A 26,041-nucleotide genomic window follows, 5' to 3' on the forward strand; every position below is an offset into this window, starting at 1 on the left:
TCAGTCAAATCCCTCGAACTCAGCACCGCCTTCCTAACCTGCAATCTTCTTCCTGACCTCTCCGCCCCCAACCCACTCCAGCCTATCACCCTCACCTTAACCTCCTTCCACCTATCGCATGTCCAACGCCCCTCCCCCAAGTGCCTCCTCCCTACCTTTTATCTTAGCCTGCTGGACACACTCTCCTCATTCCTGAAGGGCTCATGCCCGAAATGTCGATTCTCCTGCTCCTTGGATGCTGCCTGATCTGCTGCGCTTTTCCAGCAACATATTTTCAGCTCTGATTTCCAGCATCTGCAGTCCTCACTTTCTCATAGGGAAGAGCAAAACAGGATTGGCATTCCTCGAAGAGCTATGGCAGTCGATCAAACAAATGTAGGAACAAATTACTGCAGATGCTGGAATCTGTACTGAAAATAACAATCAATATTTGTTATTTCAGTACAGATTTCAGGACCTGCAGTAATTTGTTCCTACCTGTTCTTCCCTCGTACTTTCTTAACGATAATTTTCCAATAGTCGACCAAGTTATTTTTATGGTAATGTAGCTTATTGCATTGACTCATATCCAAGTCTTCTTTAAATCAATATTATTTAAAATTATGTAACCAGTCAATGCATTCACTAAGTGGAGTACTTCAAAGTTGGAGCCTCAGCTATTTACAATCTTTATAACAACTTATTTTATTTTTCTTGACATTTCAACATCAGCTAAGAATATAAACTGAGTCCGAGGAACACAAAGTGAGTGCCAAGCAGATTGCGTGTGTGGCGGAAATGATGACGGATGATATGATGTATATGGAGGTTGGTGGGGTGGTAGGTGAGGACCAGTGGGGTTCTGGCCTGGTGGCGATTGGAGGGGTGGGGCTCAAGGGCAGATGGAGTATAATGTGGCCTTTTTTTTCTGACCTTATAATCTGAATGTTGCTGTAAAAAGGTACATGTTGCTGAAGCCTTTACTCTGACACTAATCAGGACTGATGCAAGAATGTCAAATTTCAAACGATCCCTGCAATTTATGCTGTGAGAGTAAAGGGTGCTGATTGGTTGGCAAGTTGACTTTCAATGGTTGAAGCATTACCATATTCTTCGTTCAAGCCCCAGAAGCATGAAGCCTGTAGTTGCCCATTGCTATCTCCATGACAACACCTCAGCCAAAATCATACATCTAACTGGTGTGACAATACTATCACTTCGGAAAGGTTATTTGGTTCTTGGTTTTCTTGAAAAGAGGTTGTGAAGCCTCAGCTATTTACAATCTTTATAGCAACTTATTTTATTTTTCTTGACATTTCAACGTCAGCTAAGAATATAAACTGAGTGCCAAAGAGTCTAGGAACAGGCTAGATTAACAATGGAAGAGGGGTGGCCAGTTCTCCCATATCAGGTTTTCTCCAGTTTATCTGTAGCAGTCGCAAGATGTGAGTGTCAGAGGAGTTGCAAGCTTCAGTAAAGAACTTCTCTGACCTTCTTCTGAAATCTTTTTGTAAATTGTTCCCTCCTACCTGTAAAAATCTGTGTTTGAATTTACCTTTTTGCCGAGAGGTGTGTTTGTGGGATGTTACTGTACTGGAACAGTTAACTCGTAATAATGGCTGTATCGGGTCAATGACGTTTTCCAATAGCTAAGTTATTCTAAATTCCATTTTCTTTTGTTCATGTTTCAACTGTAGTGTTTAAATAAATTCTGTTCTGCTTAACGCAGAGTGGTCTGACCAGCTGCACCTTCCTGGAATATCCATTTCACATCTACCTTTAAATTAAGAAAATGTTAGGGTCTGGGCTGCCTTCTGAAAATATTTTGAGGGGGGTCTGGTCCAAAACATGTATTGCCTTGCTACAAGTCAGGGCCCACTCTTCCCAGAGACATCACAGAAGTTAAAGTTTCATTTTACAGAAGTGCCCAATTTGTTTGTCTTTTATACCCAGGTTGGCAGAAAGCACAGATCAGTTTGCTGAACTTAACAAGAATTACTATTTATTAAAAATAAGTAGAATCTAGTTGCAGATATATGATTACGAGCCATGAGCAGGTACCTGTTTACAGAATATCCTGAGTATACTGTGTTCATCAGAACTTTGTTTCTTGGTCTTCCTTCTCTGGATACTTTCGTTGGTTGGCAGGGGGTTCAGGATAACTAGTTCATTTTTAGAAAAGGTCCCTGAGTTGGATAACTGCTCAAGGAAAGATAATTTGTTTTTCTTCCAGCTTAATTTTTTTTTTACTGCCAACAATTGAGAGAGCTGCTGACCTGGTTGGGATCTGATGGCTTTTCCTTCTCCTGTTCACAACTCCTACCGATTCAGCCAGCTGGGAACCAATCATATCGTGTTGTCAGGCAAAAGGCCTTTGTCATCAATAATTGGTCACTAATTCACAAACCAATCAGTTATTTGTTACTGGCTGAATCTCCTTTTTTACACAGTCCTTGGTTCCAGCTGTCTCCACATTCTCCAGCTACTGCTTGAACCAGCAGCTGTGTCAGCAGTGCTTGCAATGAGTTTCACATTACTTGTTTCCAAAAATATTGAAGTAGTCCTTTGGAAATCTTTGCGTTTTAAAACATTTATTTTCTCATTTCAATCCAAAATCAAAAATACAGATAACTGGTAAAACATAGTATTTACCAAAATCTTCTAATTCAGCCTAAAATATGCCCATTGCTGGAGAATTTTAAAGATAATTCTTTTCATCTCTGTCCCCTTAACCCTGAGGAGGCCCCATTTGTCCAAGATTCGCTAGACAGTGGAATCAAACTTTAAACTTCAGATGTGTCAAGCCCCTTCAGAATGTTGCATTTTCCAATGAGATCACCCTCATTCTTCCAGCCAGTGTTAATCTAATCTACTTAGCTTTTCATCATACTCTCATTTTGGAGATCAATCAAATGAATTAGCACTGCTGCCTCACAGTGCCAGGTACCTACGTTCGATTCCAGTCTTGGGTGACTATCTGCGTGGAATTTGCATGTTCTTCCCTTTCCTGCCACAGTCCAAAGCTGTCCAGGCTAGTTGGATTAGCAATGATACAAGGGGTATTACAGGGATAGGGACGGATGCTGGGTCTGGGAGGGATGTTCTTTGGACAGTCAGTGCAGACGTGATGGACCAAAAAGCCTCTATTTGCTCTGTATAGGTTCTATGATTCACTGTCACTACTGCAAATATAACCTTTTTCAAATATGGATACCAAACCGGTACACTGTCCTCAAGTGTGATTTCATCGAACAGTTTGTAAATTCAGCAGGATGTCTTTACTTTATACTTCAAACCCCATGTAACAAGTGACAAGAATTATGGCCATAATAGTGACAGTTTTTCAAACTGCTTGTTAAGTCTGCATGTTTCTTATGCAAGGACACTCAAATATCCACAAAACATTAATATTTACAACCTTTATATCTGTCAAAATAAACTATGTATTTCTTCTCTTATGATCAAATCTGTTGAACTCAACTTTGAATACATTCAATGACTCGGCCTACACAATAGTTAAACTGTAATTGATCTCAGGAGTTGCAGCAATTGAAATAAATGACGTACAAACACATCACGAAACGCTGTCATGCCCCTTTTGAAAAACTAAGCAGCCAGAGTTTATGCATCTTTTGTTACAACCAGACCCCCATTGAGGTTCCCCAATTTGTTCGAGTTCCAGACAGGACACCCCAAACTATTAAGCTGTCAGTTGAGGAGGGATGAATTGGCTTTCCTTCCTTATTCTCCCAAACACCTTGGTTCATTGCAACAAGCTTAATTTTGAAAAGGCCCTTCCTTGATTTTTCTTGATCCCATCCCTATGTCCCAGACCAATAGAATATATCCTTTAAAAAGGAGTCAATTTTGCTTGACGTGCTTGACTAAGATAATTAGCTATAAAACACAAGAAGAATTAATCACACAACACACAAAAAATAGAAATAAGAGGTGAATTCAAAAAGATAAAAGTGAAAGAAGACAGATAAATAGATCAGTCTCTGAATTATTCATGAAGAATAGATACTTGAACATCGTGGCCATTCCAGTTGAGGTTATCAGTGGAGTTGACATTGTTAGTTGAACAATCAATTTCATGGTCCTTAGTTTGTTTGATTGGTTGAGATTCTGTGGTTCTGATTCCTTTTGACTGTGAGTGAATTTCAACATTTAGGATTTGGAGGTGCTGGTGTTGGACTGGAGTGGACAAAGTTTAAAAAAATCACACAACACCAGGTTATTGTCCAACAGGTTTATTTGGGAGCACTAGCTTTCACGTAACTTTAAAAAAAAGTTCTGGGATTGACACATGAAAGAACTGAAACCAACATGATCATTCGAAAAGGTGAGAGACTTAACAAACATTCCAGGTCTTTTCCAATATATAATTTCAGTTGCATCACACTGTAATGTTTGCTATAAATTCTGTATCATACGATCTTATACCACACATCCACATGATGAAGGAACAGTGCTCCAAAAGCTATGCTTCCAAATAAACCTGTTGGACTATGACCTGGTGTTGTGTGAGTTCTTACTTTCAAATTCAGGGTGAGAGAAAGTCCTTTTGCTTTCATTATTTCATTTTGTCTGGCTGTTTGTCTGCAAGCTAACTAGTACTAAAAGGTGAGAAGGTCTTTACCTGCAATACTGGGCTGACGTGAGGACAGTCTTCAACTGTGACTTTCACAGCATTTTAATGCTAAAATCCTAGTATACATGAGAACATGCAATCCAGTAAGCATGAACCAGTTGAGGTGAGACTGGTCTTTTTAACCCCTGCCCTTGTGTATTTGTCAGAGGAAACATGCCTCCCGTTTAGAACATTATCCACAAGGGATGAGTTGCTGATGAACAGGGTGTTGTTAGAACCTGGGTATCTTTGTAGCTATAAGAGATCACAGTCCAGTCTGTTTTTGGCTTGGCTCTTAAGCTCTTTGAAGGACTGTTGTTTGAAATTCCCTTTGCATCTATAAGTAGAAAATTCCATTAGTATTTCTCTTCAGATAGTCACATAAGTTAAATATAAAAATCACACAACACCAGGTTATAGTCCAACAGGTTTAATTGGAAGCACACTAGCTTTCGGAGCGACGCTCCTTCATCAGGTGATTGTGGAGGGCTCAATCGTAACACAGAATTTATAGTAAAAATTTGCAGTGTGATGTAACTGAAATTATACATTGAAAAATTGATTGTCTGTTGATTATACATTTTTCAATGTATAATTTCAGTTACATCACACTGCAAATTTTTACTATAAATTCTGTGTTAGGAGCGTCGCTCCGAAAGCTAGTGTGCTTCCAATTAAACCTGTTGGACTATAACCTGGTGTTGTGTGATTTTTAACTTTGTACACCCCAATCCAACACCGGCATCTCCAAATCATAAGTTAAATATGTCCACAGTGTTTCAGCATTCCAAATTATGGTCATGACATGACTCAGTACCAACAGACTCCTGTTGCAAGTGTGCATCCAGAGACATTTAGTGTGGAAAGATTGGCCAAATAATACCCAACACTCATTGTATATGCCAACACATAACATTCGGGCCATCTGATAAAATCTGGCAGTGGTGACACACACAATCAGAACAAAACCTTGCTCACTGCCTTCCAGAGTGGTAAGGATTCAAACAGGAGAATTGGATAACATGAATGGTTATCTTGCACATGAAGGCCTGATGGTTGAAAAGTTTTCTTCTGAGCCTTGTCTTTGTAGCAATGAGTTTTGCTTTTCCCTCAGTCTTCAATGGGATCTGGGTGTCCATGGCAGGGGCAGCATCTGTCTCCCATCTCTATTTCTCCTTGAACCTCACCTTAAGTATGTCTGGAGTCATATGTAGGCTGGAGCAGGTAAGGAAAACGTCCTAAAGGTGTTAGCTGGATCATTGTCACAATCAGTTATCGTTTGATGGTCACCATTAGGAGGCAAGCTTTATATTCCATATTCATTAATTGAATTCAAGTTTCACCAGCCACATTGGGATTTGAATCCCTGTTCCCAGAGCATTTGCTTGATTTTTAGTCCAGTCGCATTACCTGTGCACCTCTCTCATCTTAATCTCGATGTTTTAATAATCAAACAATCGTCAGGGATTGATTAACTTCGTAGGTTATGTTACTTAAAAGAGTAAAACACTATTTCAAGTTATGAAGCAGACATTACATCAAACTAATTTCTGTGTGCAGCTTACAAACCCAAAACAGCCATCTGCCAGGCAGAGTCACAACATTGTATTCCCAAGCAGTTTATGAATTCCTTAAAATGAACACTCTCAAAGGCAAGGTATAAACACACCTCCCTTGATATGTACTGAGTGCCCCAGTAGGTCAACATTTTAAATAACATTAATTTAATTTTCTTCAAAATTATAATCAATGTCAGCGTTTAAAATGAAGTGATTTACTTCTCTGGGTGTAAAATTTGAAGTTTGCTTTTCCTCAAGCTATGGCCATATGCATGAGTTTGTTTCATATAGTTGTTATGATTGAAGACCAGATGACCACCTTTACTGTTATGATCATGGATGAGATCACCAAATAATGCTTTGATCTGACTAGGGACCAAAAACGTTTTGTTTCAAAGTGAAGATGAGATCCAGAGACGACTAAAAGAAAAAAAAAGCCGTCAGATTCCACAGGTTTAAACAAGAAAAGCTTTACAATTCGGAACAGTAATGCAATCATCAATACATGTACAGCTTGTTTCTAATAGGCAGAAATAACATGTGGTAAACATGTGTGACACACTGTGATCAAACATCCCACAGTGCACATCACACAACAAATGCGATCATCATAGATCTCTCAGATTTATAAACAACTCCTCACACACATTAATAAAATGGTAAGTCACCGCATCGCTTTAAACTTCACAAGAAATTACAATGAATCACTTTTTCAGATCTGGCCTTGAAATTCTTTTCCAATTGCCAATCCATCGTGGACTGCCTCAATAGCTGGTCCTGTTCTAGTCAATCACCATCCTGTCGCGAGTTCACGTTCCTCTGAACTCTGAAACTTCAGTACTCGTTCACCAACAGTGAACATCACCGTGTCAGACATGTCTCTCAGTATCCATTCCCCAAGCCTCTTTAGGAGTCTGACTACATAGATCGAGTTTACTGCTCTTGACTTCTTCCATGCCTGTCAGCCAAAAATAAGCACTCCAGAGAGTCTGTCCCTGTTTCTGTCAAACCTGAACTGTCCTCAGAACTCCTTCTCAATGACCCCTGAACTATCCTGGGTTACCTATTGAAAGTTTTGCAATCAATTCTTTTCCTTTGGCCTTTATTGCAAGGTTATTGAAGTTTATAGACAAGGAAGTCCCATTACAACTGTACAGGGTATGGATGAGATCGCAACGGGAGTACAATGTGCAATTTTGGTCCCTGTATTGACAAAAAGATATTCTATCATTGGAAGCTAACCAAAATAGAATCACTGGGCTGATTCCTGGTAGAAAGGGATCAACTTATCAAGAATGAATAAACAGGTTATTTTTATGCATTGACAGTGGCTTGACAGGGTTAATGTAGAGAAGATATTTACACAAGTTAAGGAATCTCAAACTAGAGGACATAGTTAGAGAATAAGAGGACATTTGTTTAAAATTGAGATGTGAAGGAATTTCTACCAGAGGGTAGTGAATGTCAGACATTCCCGATTCCAGAGAGCAGTGCAGGCTCCACCAGTAAATGCATTTGAAGAGGAAGTGAATCGATTATTAGAACTTCAAGGAGTTGATAGCTCAGCTAAGCTGGCACGAAAGAGGAGTTGGGGCCCTGAGGCAGTTCAACCATGGTCTCGTTCAGTGGCGAGGCAGGCTTGAGGGGCTAAATAGCCTTTTCCTGCTATTATTTCTAATGTTTTTTTCTTGCAGGGCAGAGTGTTGCCACCTAACTAATTAGAGAGCTCAGAGTCCTTCGCAAACTTTACATGTTCACACTGTGCCCAAAATTCCTGATTTCATTATGTCATGCTGTGGAAACAACACAAGAATGCGTTTTTAATTTTTCTTTTGAGGTGACAGAGTGTTGATATCCAGCACTTCTGACAGTCTCTCAACATGGACCATATTTCACTAGTTTTGGACTGGCAGGAATTGAGCAGAGCAGCTTTGCTGTACTCTAGCTTCAGGTGACTACATCTGCTCCCCTATTACTTGGTAACGGTTTCTTCTCTGAGATTTTGATGTTGGAAAGTCCCATTTCAGCTCAGTGGTCGTGTTTAAATCTCTTGCCTCTGTCCTCAAATGATACCCTGAAAGAAAGTTCTCCAAAGACATGTGTATGCTTGTCTCTGTTTCAGGTTCTGTAGACATTGCCTGTCTGTGTCTCTATTGTTTACATGCATCTTCACAATAGGAACATTGGTTATCTTTGAATCTTTCAATGCACTGCCTTCTCATGCAGTGTTCTTACAAAATTTAGTTTTGCAAAGTTCAAAGGAGCCATTTTCCTACTTTGCAAAATAAGAGGTTGTTCCCCCGGGAAACATTCAAACAGTCTGGATAGACATCTGTGTGCAAGTTGTAAGAGATTTGTTTGCTTCCCATTTGAAATATCCTTACTCTGCCTTACCACCCTGCTGTAGCCATCGCCATTCTTCATTGTCAGCCTCTAAAATGCCAGTGACTAATTTGCAAGTGGACCCCAATCATGTGCTTTCATTCCTCAAGAGAATTTGAACCATGATAAAACACAAGGCTTGCACTATATGGTCACAAGCAAGCTGACTGAAGCAATAACCTGATCAAGCAATAATAATACATCACCTCTGACTGGTATCTCTTATTAGATAATTGCTTAACTCCCTCTCATTTTTCATCTTGATTGGAAAAAGAGATATATTCGCTTTTTGTTTAACTCAGCAGGGACTTTTTATTTCCTTTCTAGCTAGCATCCTTGTTTATTTGATGGCCATCAAACCATGGCATATATTTTGATTGTGCTATGAAGCATGACAAAGTTTACCTTAATTGGCAACAGGCATTGGTCTCTGTACAATGCTCTGACTCCTAGCCATCAGAGCGAACAGTCCCCCTCAAGGATATTCTACTCTTCTGAAAATATTACTTGCAGTGGTCAGAGTAAGAACATACAATGTATAGTAATTTAGTAATATAGAACACCTACATTGTGAAAGTCATTTGACCCATCCACACAGACCGTCCAAAGAGTACCCCACCCAGATCCACCTCCCCTACCCTATCCCTGGAATCCTGCATTTCCCCTGGTTAATCCATCTGACTTGCATGTCCCTGAACACTATGGGCAATTTAGCATGGCCAATCCATCTAACTTGCACATCCTGGACTGTGAGAGGAAATTGGAATACCCAGAGAAAACCCTAAGAGAGAAGCACAGATAATGGACCACCTCCACACACGCAGTCACCTGAAGGTGGGATCGAACCTGGGTTCCTGGGCATTGTGAGGCAGTCGTGCTGACCACTGAGCCACCGTGATAATATTACAATAAAATGACAGCCTTACTCGAATACATCATCAAAGTTACTTGGTCTAAGTACAGATGTGTTTATCAAAATCTAGAAGAACATGATTTCTAATCTCTTTGCAATGACAATATTGATTGAAATACTGAATGACAGCAGAATTGGAATTTTGATCTCCAATGTTCTTGGCCAATTCATAGGACCATATTCTCAGGATAATTGTTGTGATGGAAAATAAAATTACAGTGACATGGAGATCATAATTTTCACATTCAGGCATTTAGTGTAATTTACTTATCACTTCCATATAGTATCCTAACTCATGCACACATGTCTCACCTTTATGACATCTGTGCTAATCTCCCTAGACTTTTATCTGGATTGTACTCTCTCATTCTTTCAGGTTTACGTTGTATGCTTTGGACAGTAGAGGGAGACGCTCTGAGCCAAGCACAGTCACAACGAGAACCTCCTGCCCTCTGATTGATGACATCAAGGCAGAAGGTAAGTTATTCTTCCTCACTTTGTCAAACAGAACCTTCAATGAGTTGGACTATTTGCTGGATGCTCTTGGTGTGTAGCTCCACTGTATGAGTGTCACAGTAGCAACCCAAGCAGCATAACAGCAGTTCATTTCAAACCAAGAACACCATTTTTACTGGAATTCTTTCAAAAATATCTTTTGCTGCAAAGTAACACAACTTACCTGTTGCATTTCCATTTCTCACATGAGCGTTCACTTAACATTTTTCAACGGCATAAGTTTATATCATATTTTTCCCCTTATGTACTTGTCCAAATTAGCTTAAATACATTCATCATATTCAGTACAATTGTCATGGTTCTAACCATTCTCTGGGTAAAGTCATTTCTCCTGAATTCCCTCTGGGATATATGTGTAACTAAATCAATGGATCCTAGTTTTTAACATCATCGCTGGTGGAAATGCCTTGATTTGGATTTTGAATGACTTTTCTTTTAAATTTATTGTCTTATTAAAAAAATTCTAACAGCAAGAAAAAGCTTTGTTGCAGCTGATTCTGTTATTTCTCTCCTCACTTTTTTTATAGTTTGTGTGCATACTATTTAATTTTCCTGTTTTCACATTTCATTTTGGCTGATGATGCTCTTCGTACTGTTATCACTTTTAACCAGCTCCAGACAGAGCTACCAGGATTTATGGCTCAGACTGACCTCACGGCCTGCGAAATCACCAGAATTATCAAACTATGTTAACCTGCTAATGAAGTAATCTGCACTTTTGGGATAAATGAACACTATTTTCACCTTCTCTTTAGTTTGTGCTTTTTACTTAGCCACAGTGAATTTTGTTCATGAAAACTAAGGAAGAAAGGTATAAGCTGAGACTGAAGAACATCATAAAGCAAGCTGGAGAAAAAAATAAGTTTAATCAGGAGGTATGGATAAGACGATGAGACATAGTGAGCAATGTGGGGAGATAAGACCATAAGACATAGGAGCAGAAATTAGGCCATTCGACCCATCGAATCTGCTCCGCCATTCAATCATGGCTGATACATTTCTCAACCCCAGTTTCCTACTTTCTCCCTGTAACCTTTCATCCCCTTGGCAATCTAAAACTTATCTATCTCTGTTTTAAGTATGCTCAATGACCTGGTCTCTACAATATTCTGTGGCGATGAATTCCACAGATTCCCCACTCTCTGGCTGAAGAAGTTTCTCCTTATCTCCATTCTAAAAGGTCTTCCCTTTACTCTGAGTCTATGCCATTGGGTCCTAGTCTCTCCTGTCAATGGAAACATCTTCCCAACATCCATTCTGTCCAGGCCCTTCAGTATTCTGTAAGTTTTAATAAGATCCCCCCCCTCATCCTTCTAAACTCCATCGAGTGTAGTCCCAGATTCCTCAACCATTCCTCATATGTTAAGCATTTAATTCCTGGAATCGTTCTTGTGAATCTCCTCTGGACCAGCTTATGGGCCAATACATCTTTCCTGAGGTATGGGGCCCAACATTGCTCACAATACTCTGTTGTCGGATCAGAGCCTTATAAAGCTTCAGAAGTACATCCCTGCTTTAATATTCTGGTCTTCTCAAGGTGAAAGACAACATTGTATTTGCCTTCCTAACTGTCAACTCAACCTGCAAGTTAACCTTAATAGAAACCTGGACTGGGATTCCCAAGTCTCTTTGCACTTCAGTTTTCTGAATTTTCTCCCCATTTAGAAAATAGTCCATTCTTCCTACTAAAGATGAAAGATGAGTGAAATGACTTCACAGTTACATCAGAACTATGGACCACAATTGTAACAATAATCAGTCTTCATGCAAATCTAATTAAGTAGAGATGGGTAGCAGCCTGATATCTTGATCTGTAATTCTCATGTTGTCGTGTAATGGACAGTTAAGAATTGTGTGGAATTCACAGGTAATGATAGGTCTAACTGTGCCTCCTCCACACCCCACTAATCTGCTCCCCAATCCCTTCCAGTGATAGGAATGAGATAGGGCAGAGATTCTTCAACTTCTCCAGCTTAAGGACCTTCTTGTATTTTCCAAGATGATCATTCCCGGTATCTTGTGGTATTTACCACCTCTACTAGTAAAAGGTATAAGGTAACCACTGTTCAGTACAGTTCACTACCACCAATCTTTCATTGTGTTTGCTTTACTGTGGGCTACATAATGCAAGTGAAGCTGCTACATGCAGAGTGTCTTTATAATGCTTGTAAGAAAACAGGCATATCCTTATATGCTGCTTACCCTATACATTACCCTCTTTGGTGAGACAGCCAACTCAGTGCGCTGTGCAACATTTAGCAACCACACTAACCTCTCGCCTCATGTCTCGTACTTCCACATCACTTTGCAGAAACCCCCTGCCCCCGCCCCACCCCTCTGCCTCTCACCGCACCCCTGCACGGGTTCAATGGAGTATAGCCGAGATATGGAACTCATTGTGTGAGGAATCTCCACACATCAGGACTTGTCTCTTCAAATCAATGTTAACTCTGTTTTGGCACAAAGATCACACGATTTCCTGTGTTTGCTCTGGCTTTAGCTTATTCAACTGAAACGTTCGATTGTAACCCTTTTGAAAATTGGATGAATTACTTACTCTTCGCTTTGCTAATCCTGACCTTAACCAGGTGACATTAGTTAAACGCATTAGAGTTTCAGGATTTCAGAATTACTGTATCATCAGAGGCAAAGGTGTTTCATGGAACAATTACAGTTATGTCAGTTTATATCCCCCTCCTGTCTGAAGAGTGCTGAAGGTCAAAAGTTTGCAAATTGGACTCACTTCACTCACTTTACTGAAAGAAAGAAAATACCTCCTGAAATTGAAAACCATTGACTCTCTTTATATAGTAGAATCTGCAAGCAATATCATTGCCGCACTGTAGTTCTTTTTTGTGATGAACTCATTGACTTTACATCTGTGTAGTAAGTCTTATCTAACAATATTCACAGACTGATTTGTGAGGTTATTTGATTCAAGCCAGACTCTTTCCAGGAATTGCTACATTTAGGTATTTTCAAGTGAAGGCAGTTAGTCATTCATCATCACTACGACTTGGTGTCTTCAAGATACTTGTCTCAAGAGGCTGTGAAAGAAATTAACCATATCACATGAAACTGACAAGCAGTTTTGCCTTGACACTCCTTCACCATCCTCACCAAAGACAAGTATTACTGAGAGTCTGGAACTCTCTTAAAGGTAACAGCTCCAAAACATTCCAGCATTTTCAGCTTTTTTTTATGGTGCAAGATGTAGAGAGCACTACTTTCTCTCACTTCCCTGTGCTGTTTACCCCCAAAATTAATGTAACCCAGTTCCTCAGCTATGGCTTAAAACACCTCTCAATGCACCTACAAACTCTCCAAAGAACAAATTTACTTACACATTTACAAAATCAAAGCCAGCGGTTTTGAATGCATGTTTACAATGCAAAAGCTGTGACGCAGAATGTAAGAAGCACCAGTGAAGGCAAAGATTAGCAGAACAGAGGAAGCATTGAGCTGGAAGGTACAAAAATATGAAGCAGCATTCCCTGGAGATGAAAAGACTATTTGATTTTATTTTTGGCTTCTCACCTAAGCACCACAAGGCTTGCTTCTGATTGTTTGAAAGACTGTGAGTTTGGAATATTGTTTTTTTTTTCTGCAAACACAGTAAGAAGCCATATCTTTAAACTATGCCCCTTAGTTCTAGATTTCCCCATGAGAGAAAGCATACCCTCCAGCCTTTACCCCATTGAAGCACTGTCAAAATCTTTAATGTTTCAGTAAGGGCACCTCTCATACTTAAGTCCAATGGGTACAGTCCCAATCTTCCCTCATAAGGTGGCCTCTACATCCCAGGAATCAGCCTAGTAAACATTCTTTGAGGTGTTTCCAGTGCATTGTATCTTTGCTTATAACTGGTAGTTTGATCTTGCCTCTGCTGTTATTTCTTATGCTCTGATGCAAGATAGAGGAAACAGTGATGAAGAAAGCTCTGTCCTTGACTACATGAAGAGCTCTAACCAAGGTATCCAGATTGAATCATTCCACCTACAGCTGCGATAAGAAATACAATCAATGGTCATGCCAATGATTATACAAGCAGCCATAGAAAGGTCCATGTTATATCTAATAGAGTAGTCTCCAAGCATTGGCTAACTGACACAATATTTCAAACAATTAAAGATGACAGCTAGATTAGCATCTCAGCAAGACAGCAGTTGTATGAAGGTGGAGTCGTGGGTGAACAGAAAGGATTGACACTCATTCACACAATCTAGACAATGACAACCATGATATATGAGGCTTCTGATCATTGGGATAGTGAGATCATTCTGGGGCAGGAGGCACCAATACAAAAGGGATAGGTTGCATTTCAAATGGATTGGGACCACCGTCCTTTTCGACAGGTTCACCAGTTTGGTTGGCAAGGGTTTAAACAAAATTGCAAGTGAATGGGAGCCAGCGTACAGAAGTAGAAAAGAGAAATGAAGTGCATAAAAGAGTCAGAGGATTGGATGGTACTGGAGAAAAAAAGTAGTACCCTGTTAGACGGGAGCAGACTAGGAGGTATACAAGGCATGTAAGGGTAGGCTTTGATTGCATGTATGTAAGTATTTGGAGTCTGATGGATAATATCAGTAAAGTACAAGCATGGGAGATAAAGTGGTGGCTATAATGGAACTGTAGCTTCAGAATGGTAAAGTCTAGGCACTTCATACAAGAAGTGCAGAAAAGATAGAGGAGAAAACTGAAAGTGGTAATGGCAGAATTAATTAGGAAGACTTTGTAGTGGTGGAACATGAGAATGTCTTGGGATGGGAAACTTGGGTGGAATTCAGAACAAAATCGTATTAGTACATTACATGGATATATACAGAAAAGCTAAAGTAATGAGAGAGAGAGAGAAGCAAATATATAGGAAAATCACACAGATGTGCAGGAACAACTGAGTAATGATAACTGGGGGGGAGTTCAACCAGTATCAACTGGAATGATATAATAAAGGGAAGAAAGGACAGGAGAATATTGGAAACATGTTCAGAAGAGTTTCCTTGACCATTTGTTCTCAGTCCAATTAAGGCAACATTGATGGATCTGGTGCCTGGGCAATGAAGTGGGACAATTGGACAAAGTGTCTGTGGGAGAACACTGAGATATGAGTGACCATCATATCACAGAGCTTAGATTAACTACGGTTCACCAACACAGAACAATCTAAATTTGGACTTCTAACTTGGAAGAGGCTAACCTTATGGCTTGACAGAGGAGTCAATTTAGGTAAATTGGAACCTAAATGTGGTGGGAAAAGCTGAAACAGAACTGGGGAAATGAACTAGGAGATGTTTCAGGCTCAAGCTGGCTGTATTTCAGCAAGAGGTAAAGCTAGTGACCTGCAGGCTCCCTTTGATAATGAGAGTGAGAGGAAATACTCTGTTGTCTGATCAGAGCCTTATAAAGACCAGGCCAAATAGAATAAATTGAGAAGAGACATGAACAGGGTAAACAAATGTGAGGGTAGAATAATAATTAGAAGAATAGAATACAACGTTGCATACAAATCTTCCTCAGGCATATAAATGATGATCGGATAGCAAGAGGTGGAACAAGGATGATTAGGAACATAGAAGATATATCTTAGAGGTCAGTGCAAGGCCAGAATAATTAATATATTCTTTGCATCAGTGCTTGCTAAGAGCATGCTGACAAAATTATCAATGGAAGCAGAAATGAGAGTGGGAATAAATGGGGTGGGGGGGGGGTGAGGAATTGAACAGTAGGACAGGAAAGGCTGATTGTGCTTAAAGAAGGTAAGTCAAATGACCTGGATGATTTTCATCCCAGGGTGGATGGGGAAGCTAAGAGAAGGTAGGAGAAAGGTCTGCTAACATAATCTTAACTTATATACAAAGTGGGAAGGCATTGGAGAATTGTAAACTGGCAGATGTGATATTCTTGTTCAAGAAATAGGGTAAGGTTTTTCACTAATTCCAAGCTGGTCAGTTTAATATCAATGGTGAGTTTTTTTTAGAACCAATGATTAATGAAAAATCACACACTTGAGGAGGTTTGAGTTAGTTAAGGTGAGCCATTGTAGATTTGTAGAAGGCCAGCTGTGCTTCAGTAATGTGTTTGAATTTCTTGATGAAGTAACAGTGAACAATGACAAACAGAAGTCATTTGGTTGTAAGAAAGCTTTAACAAATATTGCGTGAATTGAAGGTCATGAAATAAGAGGTCAGTTTCACCTTGGATTAAAAAAATGAGTTGGCTTAAGGGCAGAAAACACTGAGTTATAGAGATGTACAGCATGAAAATAGACACTTCAATGTAACTCATCCATGCCAAGCAGATATCCTAAATTAATCTCGTCCCATTGCCAGCATTTGGCCAATATCCCTCTCAACCCTTCCTATTCAGGTACCCATGCAGATACCTTATAAATGTAATTGTACCAGCCTCCACCACTTCTTCTGGCAGCTCATTCCATACATGCACCACCCTCTGCATGAAAAAAGTGCCCTCCAGGTCACTTTTAAATCTTTCCCCTCTCGCCTTAATCCTATGTCCTCTAGTTTTGGACTCCCCTAACCTGGGGAAAAGATCTTGACTATTCACTCTATCCATGCCCCTCATGATTTTACAAACTTCTTTCAGGGCACCCCTTAGCCTCTGATGCTTCAGGGAAAACAGTCCCAGCCTATTCAGCTTCTCCCTGAAGCTCAAACCCTCAAATCCTGGCAACATCATTGTAAGTCTTTTCTGAACCCTTTCAAGTTTCATAACATCCTTCCGATAGGGGGGAGACCAGAATTGCACGCAGTATTCCAAAAATGGCCTGTACAGTCACAACATGACCTTCCAACTCCTAGACTCAATGCACTGACCAATAAAGCCAAACATACCAAGCACGATCTTCACTACCCTGTCTACCTGGGACTCCTAGGTAAAAATAAATGACTGCAGATACAGGAAACCAGAGTCTAGATTAGAGTGGTACTGGAAAAGCACAGCAGGTCAGGCAGCATCTGAGGAGCAGTAAAATCGACGTTTCAGGCAAAAGCCCTTCATCAGGAAGCCAATTCCTGATGAAGGGCTTTTGCCCGAAACGTCGATTTTCCTGCTCCTCGGATGATGCCTGAACTGCTGTGCTTTTCCAGCACCACTCCAACCCAGTACCTGAGACTCTGCTTTCAAGGAACTATGAACCTACACTCCAAGGTCAGTTTTTGTGCTAAATAGTTCTTTGTCATACAGAGCGATTGTGGTATTCCCTAAGGTTCATTGTTAAGGTCACTGCTATATGTAAATAATTTAGATAGGTATTGAAATATGTAGTAAACCCTCCAACAAGGCAGCAGTCCTTTAGTATGGCACTGAACCCTCAGCCTGGACTTTGAACTTATGCCTTTGGATTTTTAGAAACTTCTAAACACCAAAGAGTTTAATGTGAAAACATTTGGTGACATTAGAGATTTAAATTCGACCTAAATCTGAAAATTATGGTCATACTTGTCATTGCTAAATAAACTAATCAGTAACCTTCACATTACCTCGATGAAGAAATCATCACACAGAGTTGATGTGACTGCATTCTTCAGCACGTTGCAAGGGGGCTTAAACCTGCTTCTAACCATTATACATTTTGTGCAGAAATATCAGAGATGATCTACAGCCTATTTAATGGCTACACCAGTGGGAAGGAACAGCAAACTGCCTACAACATACTGATGGAGATCTCTTCCCCCATGGTTTATCGGGTGATACATCACTATAACTCTCACTATGAAAAATTTGGAGACTTTGGGTGGCGTAGTGAAGATGAACTTGGTCCAAGGTAACCTGCTTTCTAATTAATAATATCTTTTTTGTAACACTGCGTTTCTGGTGTCAGAACAATAACTCACTTTAAAAAGATATGACAGATCTCCTTGTAGGAAACCAGCACCTTTTCTCCAGGAGAGGCACATTTTTCATGTGGCTGCTGTATATTATTTGAAGTGCTGGATGAATAATATGCAGCTTCTAAATCATGAATGGAAGTGTGCAGTTACTCAAGCATGAGCTCTACTATAACCGTGAGTATCAACACCAGTTGACAGATCTTGATGTGCTGTATGGTCTGCCACAGCCTTGGAGGCCCAGATACATTTCTCAGTGTCATTTCAGTCAATACTACTGAAAGGGGCAAACATCTGATTCAGAGCAAATTTCAAGAGTACAAGTGCACATGGAGTTAATCATATTCAGTGTGAAATATAGTTGCTACTGCAGGAGATGATGTTGTACAAGATTTAGTAGATACTCGGAAGGTTTGTTTTGTCACAAGGTGGACATTACAGAAGAGAATTTGGAGTTTCGCTCAACTTATTCTTTGGTTGTTTTTAACTTCCACTATCTTTTAGCTAATTAAGAACTGCCTCCCAGTCTGTCACTTACCCTGGATGTTGAAGAGTGGTTGGAATTGACAGAAGTCATGATTAAAATAATTAAGATAAATTAAAAGTATTATCAACACCAAGGCAAAAAGTACGACAGGACACCTGGTACTGGTACAGTACTCAAGAGTTCAATGATCACTTTATCCCTCTTCTATCTTCAAACACCAAAGTACATCTTTGTATTTACCAGCCTGGTTGTCCTCATTGTTCTATTGATAGTTACACAATGTAGAATGATACTGAACCATATTGACAGGTCAAACAGAGGGTTTATCCCTGTTGAATTCCGTTACCCATGTTGCACATATGAAGTGAACAAAATGACAGCAGACTAAAGGGGTTAAATTACAAGGGCAGATGGCATAGCTGTTAGGGTTGTATTGCTTTGAGGAGAGAGTATGGAGGATAATTTAACAGAGGCTTTTCAGATGATTAAAGGAGTTGCTGGTAGATAGATGGAAACTATTTCCTCTCATGAGGGAGTCCAGAACAGGAAGGGGGCAGAACCTTAAAATATGTGCTGAGCCATTTACCCAGTGGAAGTCTGGAAGACACTCCTTAATGAAGCTGCTGAGGCTCATTCAAGTGAGCAATTGATAGATTTGTGCTTAATAAGGTTATGGAAGCAAGGCCGGTAGATGGAATTAAGATGTAGATCACCCATGACATAACTGATGACATGACCCGAGAGGCTGAACAGCCTACTGCTATTCCAAGTATAGAAATGAGTTCAGCTGCGATATCCCTAGTTAAAATGCCTGTTGAAACTATCTATATTCACATGCGAATAGCCAACTGGGTTAGGGCGAAATGTGTAAGCAGTGCCTGCCAAACATGACTTCAGCTTCACAACAGGAATGGGTCATTCATTGCTTCGAGCCTGATTTGATCTGATCAATGGTGGTTTATACCTCCACTTCATTAATCTTGGAAAAGTAAGGGAAAAAAAGTGCAGGAGCAGAGGGGAATTGAGGAACAAAATTATCTGTCAACAGTGTATAGAACTATCATCATGGAATCACAAAAAGCATTCTGCTGCCAAAGTTGTGTTCATGTTACCTCAGTTGCCTGAACATCAATTAACCTCGAAGAAAATGTCCAAGGCTACAGTTTTGTATGAGAAAAAGGCTGAACCAAGTTTCTGTTGTCTCTATTATTTATATTGCCCAACAGCAAAAGTATTCTTGTTGCCACAGCAGGAGTTCCTGAATCCTTCAAAACATTTGAGCTAAACCAGTCTTCAGCTTTTGCACCACACAGAGCTGCAGGATACGTAAACAATTTAAAGGTTTAGATATGTGACGATATCAAAAAATCCAGGTGACAGAAAGAACGAGATGAGCTATTACAGCTGAATCCCAAAATTAAAATTCAGATGATACTGGTAAACTGCTTGAGATTTATCCTCACAGTTTGACATGCCCCAACCTCTTCAATTAAATCAGTCTTATAATCACTCCCTGCTAACTATTCATTTGTGTACATTTCCTAGCAGTCTATAAAATGCTAGTAAGTAATAATTGAACGTCGACTCTACTGTTAAGCAATCAAGAGTGGGAATGTTGACATTTAATTCTTCACCACACTCCCAGTCTGACCTCATTGTGTTGGCCTCCTACATCTTTCTAATGAACCTCGATGTAAGTAGGAGAAGCCTTTGATTAGGCACTTCACAGCTTGCTGGACTCAACATTGAGTTCAACAATTTTGGACTGTAATCTCTGTTTATTTTTGAATAGCAGCTGTTGATATTCTACTCTTCTTATTTACCTCCCTTCTCAACCCATCTTTAGTTTCTTAGTTGATTTGTTCCCATATTCTCCTTTACCTTTTGGATCTTCAATCTCTCCTATCTTTGCCTTTCTTCTTCTCTTTCCTGCCCCTTTCCCACCCTGAACCTTTCTCATCCTCTGTCTTGCTCAAAACGTATGACATTTTAAACATTTTCTATTCCTGTTGCAAATCATTGACCTAACATGTCAGCCCTTTTTCTCTCTCCACAAGTCCTGCCTCATTGCTTACATATTCTGTTTTGAATCTCAGATTTCCACCATTTGCACTGTATTGCTTCTGTTTCTATGAGAATTGCAAATGTGCAAGAGTCTAGAACTGGAAGAATACAGAGTATTGGAGAGTTGTGGGGATGAAGCATGTTATCAAGTTAGGGAAGGGCAAGGCCAAGGCCATGAAAGAATTTGAATACAAGGATAGGAATACTAAAAATGAAGTATTGCTGAATCCGGAGCTAACCTTGTTGATCTCCGTGGTGTAATATGTGAACAGTGACTGACTTCGAAAACAACCAGCAGATTTTTTTGTCATAAAGTTTCTGTTTTATATACATATTAACTGGAAATAAATGTCTGTAATGTTACCACATTATCTTTCAGTACTGAAAGAGGTAGCACAATGTGTCTGCTTTCTGTCTGAAAGATTTATTCACACAGTACCATTTGCCGCACCATTTCAATTTTTAATTTTCAGATGGTTTTTGCAGTACATTTTTTTAATAAAACCATTATGAATTCTGTAACTCATAAGGCATTCCAAGTCTTAACAACATTATGTGACTTTTAAAAAGCCCTGAATTCTCCTTTCATTCTTTTAGTGATTTATGCCATCTGGTTACCAACTTACCGATCAGTGGAAATAGTTTATCCCCATTTAACTTGTCAAGAGACTTCATAATTTTGAATGTTTAGTTGTGCTCGTATGAAATTCCAGTACTATTTTACTGAAAGCTTTAACCAGTTAATTTTGAGGCAAGTCTTGCATTAAAATCGTGAAGAGAGGGAGGTTGAGTTGAATGCTGCAACAATTCACGTTACCATTGCCAATAGTAACGTTAAAGTTATATTTACCAATAATACAAAAAAAAGGAACTCACACAAACAAGCTCATGAATTAAGAAATGCAGCCTTAATTATCCAAAATCTCCAATTTTTCAGCTTAGCATCAGTTCTGAAGAAGACAATATTTGCATCATCTGTACCATTCGGCAGATATTTAGTTGAACATTTCTTTCTTGGCTGTAAAATCGTCATCTTGCTTAACTACTTCCTGAAAGTCTTCCAAATTACATGCGTATCAGCTACAATTCTTTGCTCAGCAGACGATAGTTTCACGGACTTGCTTTCTTAGAATGTGCATTTTATAAGGTCTGTTGGGAAAATTATTCTTCAAAAAGACATCAAACAGCAAATTAGATGCATTGCAACACAACACACAAATATGCAAGGGGAATGATTGGGGATGTGCCAGTGTCTTGGCTTCCCTCACATTATAATAGTCTTTTGTGGTCATTTATTACCTCAGCCTTCAGTTTCCTAAACAGCATAATTGAACTTGCTAGTGTGACTGTAACTCATATTTAACATTTCCTCTACTGTGCTCTAAGTTGCTTTTAATTTTCCTAAGTGTGTTGCTTTGCTTGGTACATGACCCTTTTAAAAAAAACATAAATATAGAATGCAGTTATTTTCAGACTAAATTGGATAGTCCCCAAAAACGGGAATGGGAATCATGAAACAACATTAACCAATGCCCAGGCAAACAGTGTGCTGCTTGCCCATTTGAATGATTGCTGCATGCACTCACGTCTGACTGCTGTTCATGGGTAGCACACATCAGCAGGGAGCTCAAAGTCATAACTTTCCAGCATCACTTAAAGCTGATGCTAAACTGCTGAAGGTAGTGTGCTCCTCTTAAAGTGGTGGGAGCATTGTTGCTGTAAAAGTTGTTGACATTTGTGAAGATGACCTGGAAAGCTGCAAAAAATATCACAGCCCTGGACTGAGAAGAAAGATGTCTTGTTTCTGCAGGAAGCCCCACACAAACACAGTGGGACCTGATAACTTTAGAGTTCAGGAGTCAAGGCCCAAGGACCTGGATGTAGTTTTGAAGGAATGCAAAGAGTACACGTAAGCAAGCAAGGTCAGTGAATTCACCCATTTACCTTCTCCTAACTGAAGCAAGGGAGTTGGTTAGCTCAGTTGGCCAAATAGCTGGTTTCTGATGCAAAGTGACACCAACAGCAGGGGTTCAATTCCCACACCACTGAGGTTACCATGAAGAGCTCTCCTTCTCAACTGCTCCCCTTGCCTGAGGCACAGTGACCCTCAGGATAAAGTGCTACCAGTTCTCTTTCTCTCTGTCTGTCTCTCTAATAAGCCAGTGGGACTGTGGTGACTTTACCATTTACCATCTCCACCACTAGTTTCAGATGCTGCACTTACCATTCATCCCACTAGCAATCTCTGTCAAACAGGACTCCTGCCCAACACTCACTCACCTCACCTCCTCCTCACACATTGTTGCAGAGTTCACACCCAGATCTCACAGCATGCACACATTGTCAACTCACTAACCATGAGAGCTCTATCAGCCAAACAGGTTGTAAAATATCATTGACACACCTCCTTCTTTCTACCAGAAAAGGATAACACAAAGCTGGAGTCAGCAGGAGCTAACCAAAGGTCTCAAGCTCACTCTATAAACCTAACTGCTATGGAGGGGATGATGCTGACAATTCTTACAATGCTCAATGCAGCAGCAGAGCCAAAATTATCAAAGTTCCATGCCTAACCTTTCCTTTCACATCCTAGCTGCCTTGTGTTTGCTTCCAATTTACAAGCGTTGGGTTATGCGAACACGCATTTCTTACTTCCCTCTCTTCCTGCACCAAAAGGTTACTTTTGTGGGATTTTTTTAACAAAAATTTCAGATACCCCAGAGACAAAGAGAGTGATGATAAGAGACAGCACCATTGCTTGATGTCGAGCTCCCTGTCCCCAGTTCAGATGCTGTCCAATTGCATGCTTCGGAGGATAGAGTCGAGGCCAGTGTCTTTGTTGTTGACTGTAAGGCTGCCAAGTCAGAATACTAGTTCCTAGGCTGAGCTGGGTAATCTGCAGTTGGTCAGAAGTTATCTTGTTTAATCAAGGGTGTTATTGAACATTTCTGGAGCAGGTGGAACATGAACCCAGGCTTCCTGGCTCTGAGGTAGGGACACTGCCACCATACCACAAATAGTTGGCCAGGATGATTAGCTGACTTTCAATTGCAATAAGGCAACATTTTCTTTGGAATGTTTATTCCATGCTGGCTTTTGTCTTTGCATTGTGGCTAAGTGAATGCTGTGGTGCAGGACTGTTGGTGAATAGTGAATGGGGGGGGGGGGTTCTGGTAATTTTAATTGTTCTCTGGCAACCCAGGCTGAAGGGAACTGTGTGCCTCCCCTTTCCCTTTCTCTTTCTCTGCTTACTCTTCATCCTTCTCCTCATGGATCCACTCCTCTGCTGCTAGTCATATAACTGGTGCCAAAGTGTCTGTGCACTCTTGATAACATGGTTGTTGAGTGGCATACAGCAGAGCTTAATGATCTTTGATGTGCACTGCACCAAGTGAATGCCTGGATACTTGCGTAGTGGAATCACAACCACAAGATAAGCATATACCTCCTGGCACCTTCTTTGTCATGGTGACTCAAATGCAGTTGGCACAACAAATTTGCAGATGATCAAGGCATCAGTACTTCTGTCTGGATCTTGGACATTAAATGACTTCAGCCTATTTCAGATTAAAGAAGTAGAACTGCTTTCAGACCTTATACAGGGAAGAGCTGATGTCTGGTGCTCAGAAAGAAGTAGGCTGACTGTCAAAGGCACCTTTCACCCTGGGAAAGCCGACTATTCCCATTGAATTTATGTGCTAGCTCTCAGCATTCCCTCCCATTTTCTTTTTGCTGTGTGGACTTTGTTTTGCTTCCTCATATCTGGCAAGAGAGGATGAAATATAATTATCCTACAACAAGTACAATTCTTTCACCTGTTTTTTTTCCCCTGATGCATTCTGAGGCAGGAAGATGGGAAGATGTCTCTTTAAAATTTAGCTGAGCAGAATGTCCACAGAAATATCTTTCCATTGTTCACAATTAACAACCTCAACACACTGTGCAAATGTGTTTAGCCAAAGATAGATTACTCAAGCATATTTCAGAAAGAATCACTCTCTTGCTTGCAGACTCAATATAAAAAGTAAAAGAATTCTATACTTTGAATAAATACCATTTATGAATTGCAGTGCAACACTTCCTTAGTGGAGGATGTTATTGCTCATGTTTTGGCCTTGGTTACTGAGCTAACTCATTATGGTAGTAAAAACCTCTGAAGATTCAATTTGATTTGAATGATTGTTGTCACATGTACCTAAGTACAGTGAGAAGTTTTGTTTCATGTGCAGTACAGGCAGATCACAACACACAAAGATCTTGGGATGATTGAACAGAGCGAGGAATACAGAGTTACAACTGCAAAGAAGGTGCACAAAAAACAAGATCAACATTGGACTTGAAATTTGAGAGGTCCATTCAAAAGCCTAGTAAGACCAAGGAAAAAGCTGTTCTTGAACCTGTTGTTATATGTATTTCAACTTTTAAATCTTCTGCCTGACAGAAGAGATTGGAAGAGATTATAACCAGGGTGGGAGGCGTCTTTGATGACATTGGCTGCCATTCCAAGGTAACAAAAAGTGGAGTCAGTGGATAGAAGGTTGGTTTGAGTGATGGTGTGGGCTGTGTTCACAATTTTCTGTCATCCTTTGACTGAAGGTTCAGTATGCCTTATCTGGTTTCAATCACTAGGTAGAGATTGATACAATTTTGGGACATCACTCCACATTGCCCAGTATCCTCCTGTATCTTAGCCAAGTGGGATGTCACAGTCAGAGCCAGTGCTGTCCTCATAAGACTTGTTTCCAGGAAGATTCAGTGGCCACATGTGGAAACCTTAGCTAACATTTTTACTTGCTTAATTCAGCAGTGAAGGACAAATTATGTTAGGCCTACTGGCTGACAAGACTGAGGCTTGTTAATTCTCTCTAGTACAGTGTATAATCTGGAATTTTTATATGCTATTTGTCACTGTAGCTGCACAGGCAGTGCATTTGTCTATTCAGCCATTGAGAGAACTTTACAGTCACAAGGTTAAGAAATTGAGTGCTTGTAACTGAAGAGTGCATGGGCACCAAGGATAGAATGACAAACCCTTTGGGAAATTTCAGGCATTGCAACCATTTCCAAATTCACCACCCTGCATATGTCAGATGTGCATCAATGGTTGGAAGCATCCAGGGGATGGCCAGCTGACATAGTGTTTCTGCTTTCACCGTACATTTAAGAATGGAATGTGTCCAAATGAAGGGGAGCCCAATCAGAGGTAACTGCATCACTGGAATTCTAGAAGGTCCAATAGGAGAGGTTGGTACTGCCGAGACGGATAGGGGAACACAATGGTATCTCAAAACGGAGTTGCTCTCTGAATCGTGACGAAGAGTTGAAAATAAAGAAAACCCACCACAGTCAGGTTGATCAGTGGTGAGGAGGAGCTGTTGACATCTGATGCTAAAGAACTACCAGGCTCGGCCCTTAAGTGGGGGGCCTTTGGTAAATGGCCCTTAGACACCATTTGCCTCATTGGTTGCCTACCTCGGCAGATTGGGCAACTCTTTTTGTCCCCAGCCCATCCTTGGGAAATTCCCCTAGTGACAGGAAGCCAAAAGGTTACCCCTGTTCACCCAGCCCTGCTGCCTTCAAACTCCTCTTTATGGGGCAAGGAAAGAGGCTGGAGATGGGGAAGCAGTGTCTTCTGAATATGGGGTGCTGCAACTACAAATT

General features: G+C 40.2%; 1 protein-coding gene across 2 annotated transcripts in view; it reads left to right on the forward strand.

Annotated features, from left to right (window-relative positions):
- LOC122564758 (astrotactin-2-like) overlaps nucleotides 1-26,041 on the forward strand; it is a 1,559,828-nt gene that overhangs the window by 1,506,084 nt on the left and 27,703 nt on the right. For both annotated transcript variants that reach the window (XM_043719930.1, XM_043719929.1), the window contains 2 exons: nucleotides 9,843-9,943; nucleotides 17,582-17,765. In XM_043719930.1, the coding sequence (XP_043575865.1) occupies nucleotides 9,843-9,943; nucleotides 17,582-17,765 (285 nt within the window). The remainder of the gene's footprint in view (nucleotides 1-9,842; nucleotides 9,944-17,581; nucleotides 17,766-26,041) is intronic.

Source organism: Chiloscyllium plagiosum, chromosome 30 (assembly GCF_004010195.1).
Source record: "Chiloscyllium plagiosum isolate BGI_BamShark_2017 chromosome 30, ASM401019v2, whole genome shotgun sequence".
Taxonomy (NCBI): Eukaryota; Metazoa; Chordata; class Chondrichthyes; order Orectolobiformes; family Hemiscylliidae; genus Chiloscyllium; species Chiloscyllium plagiosum.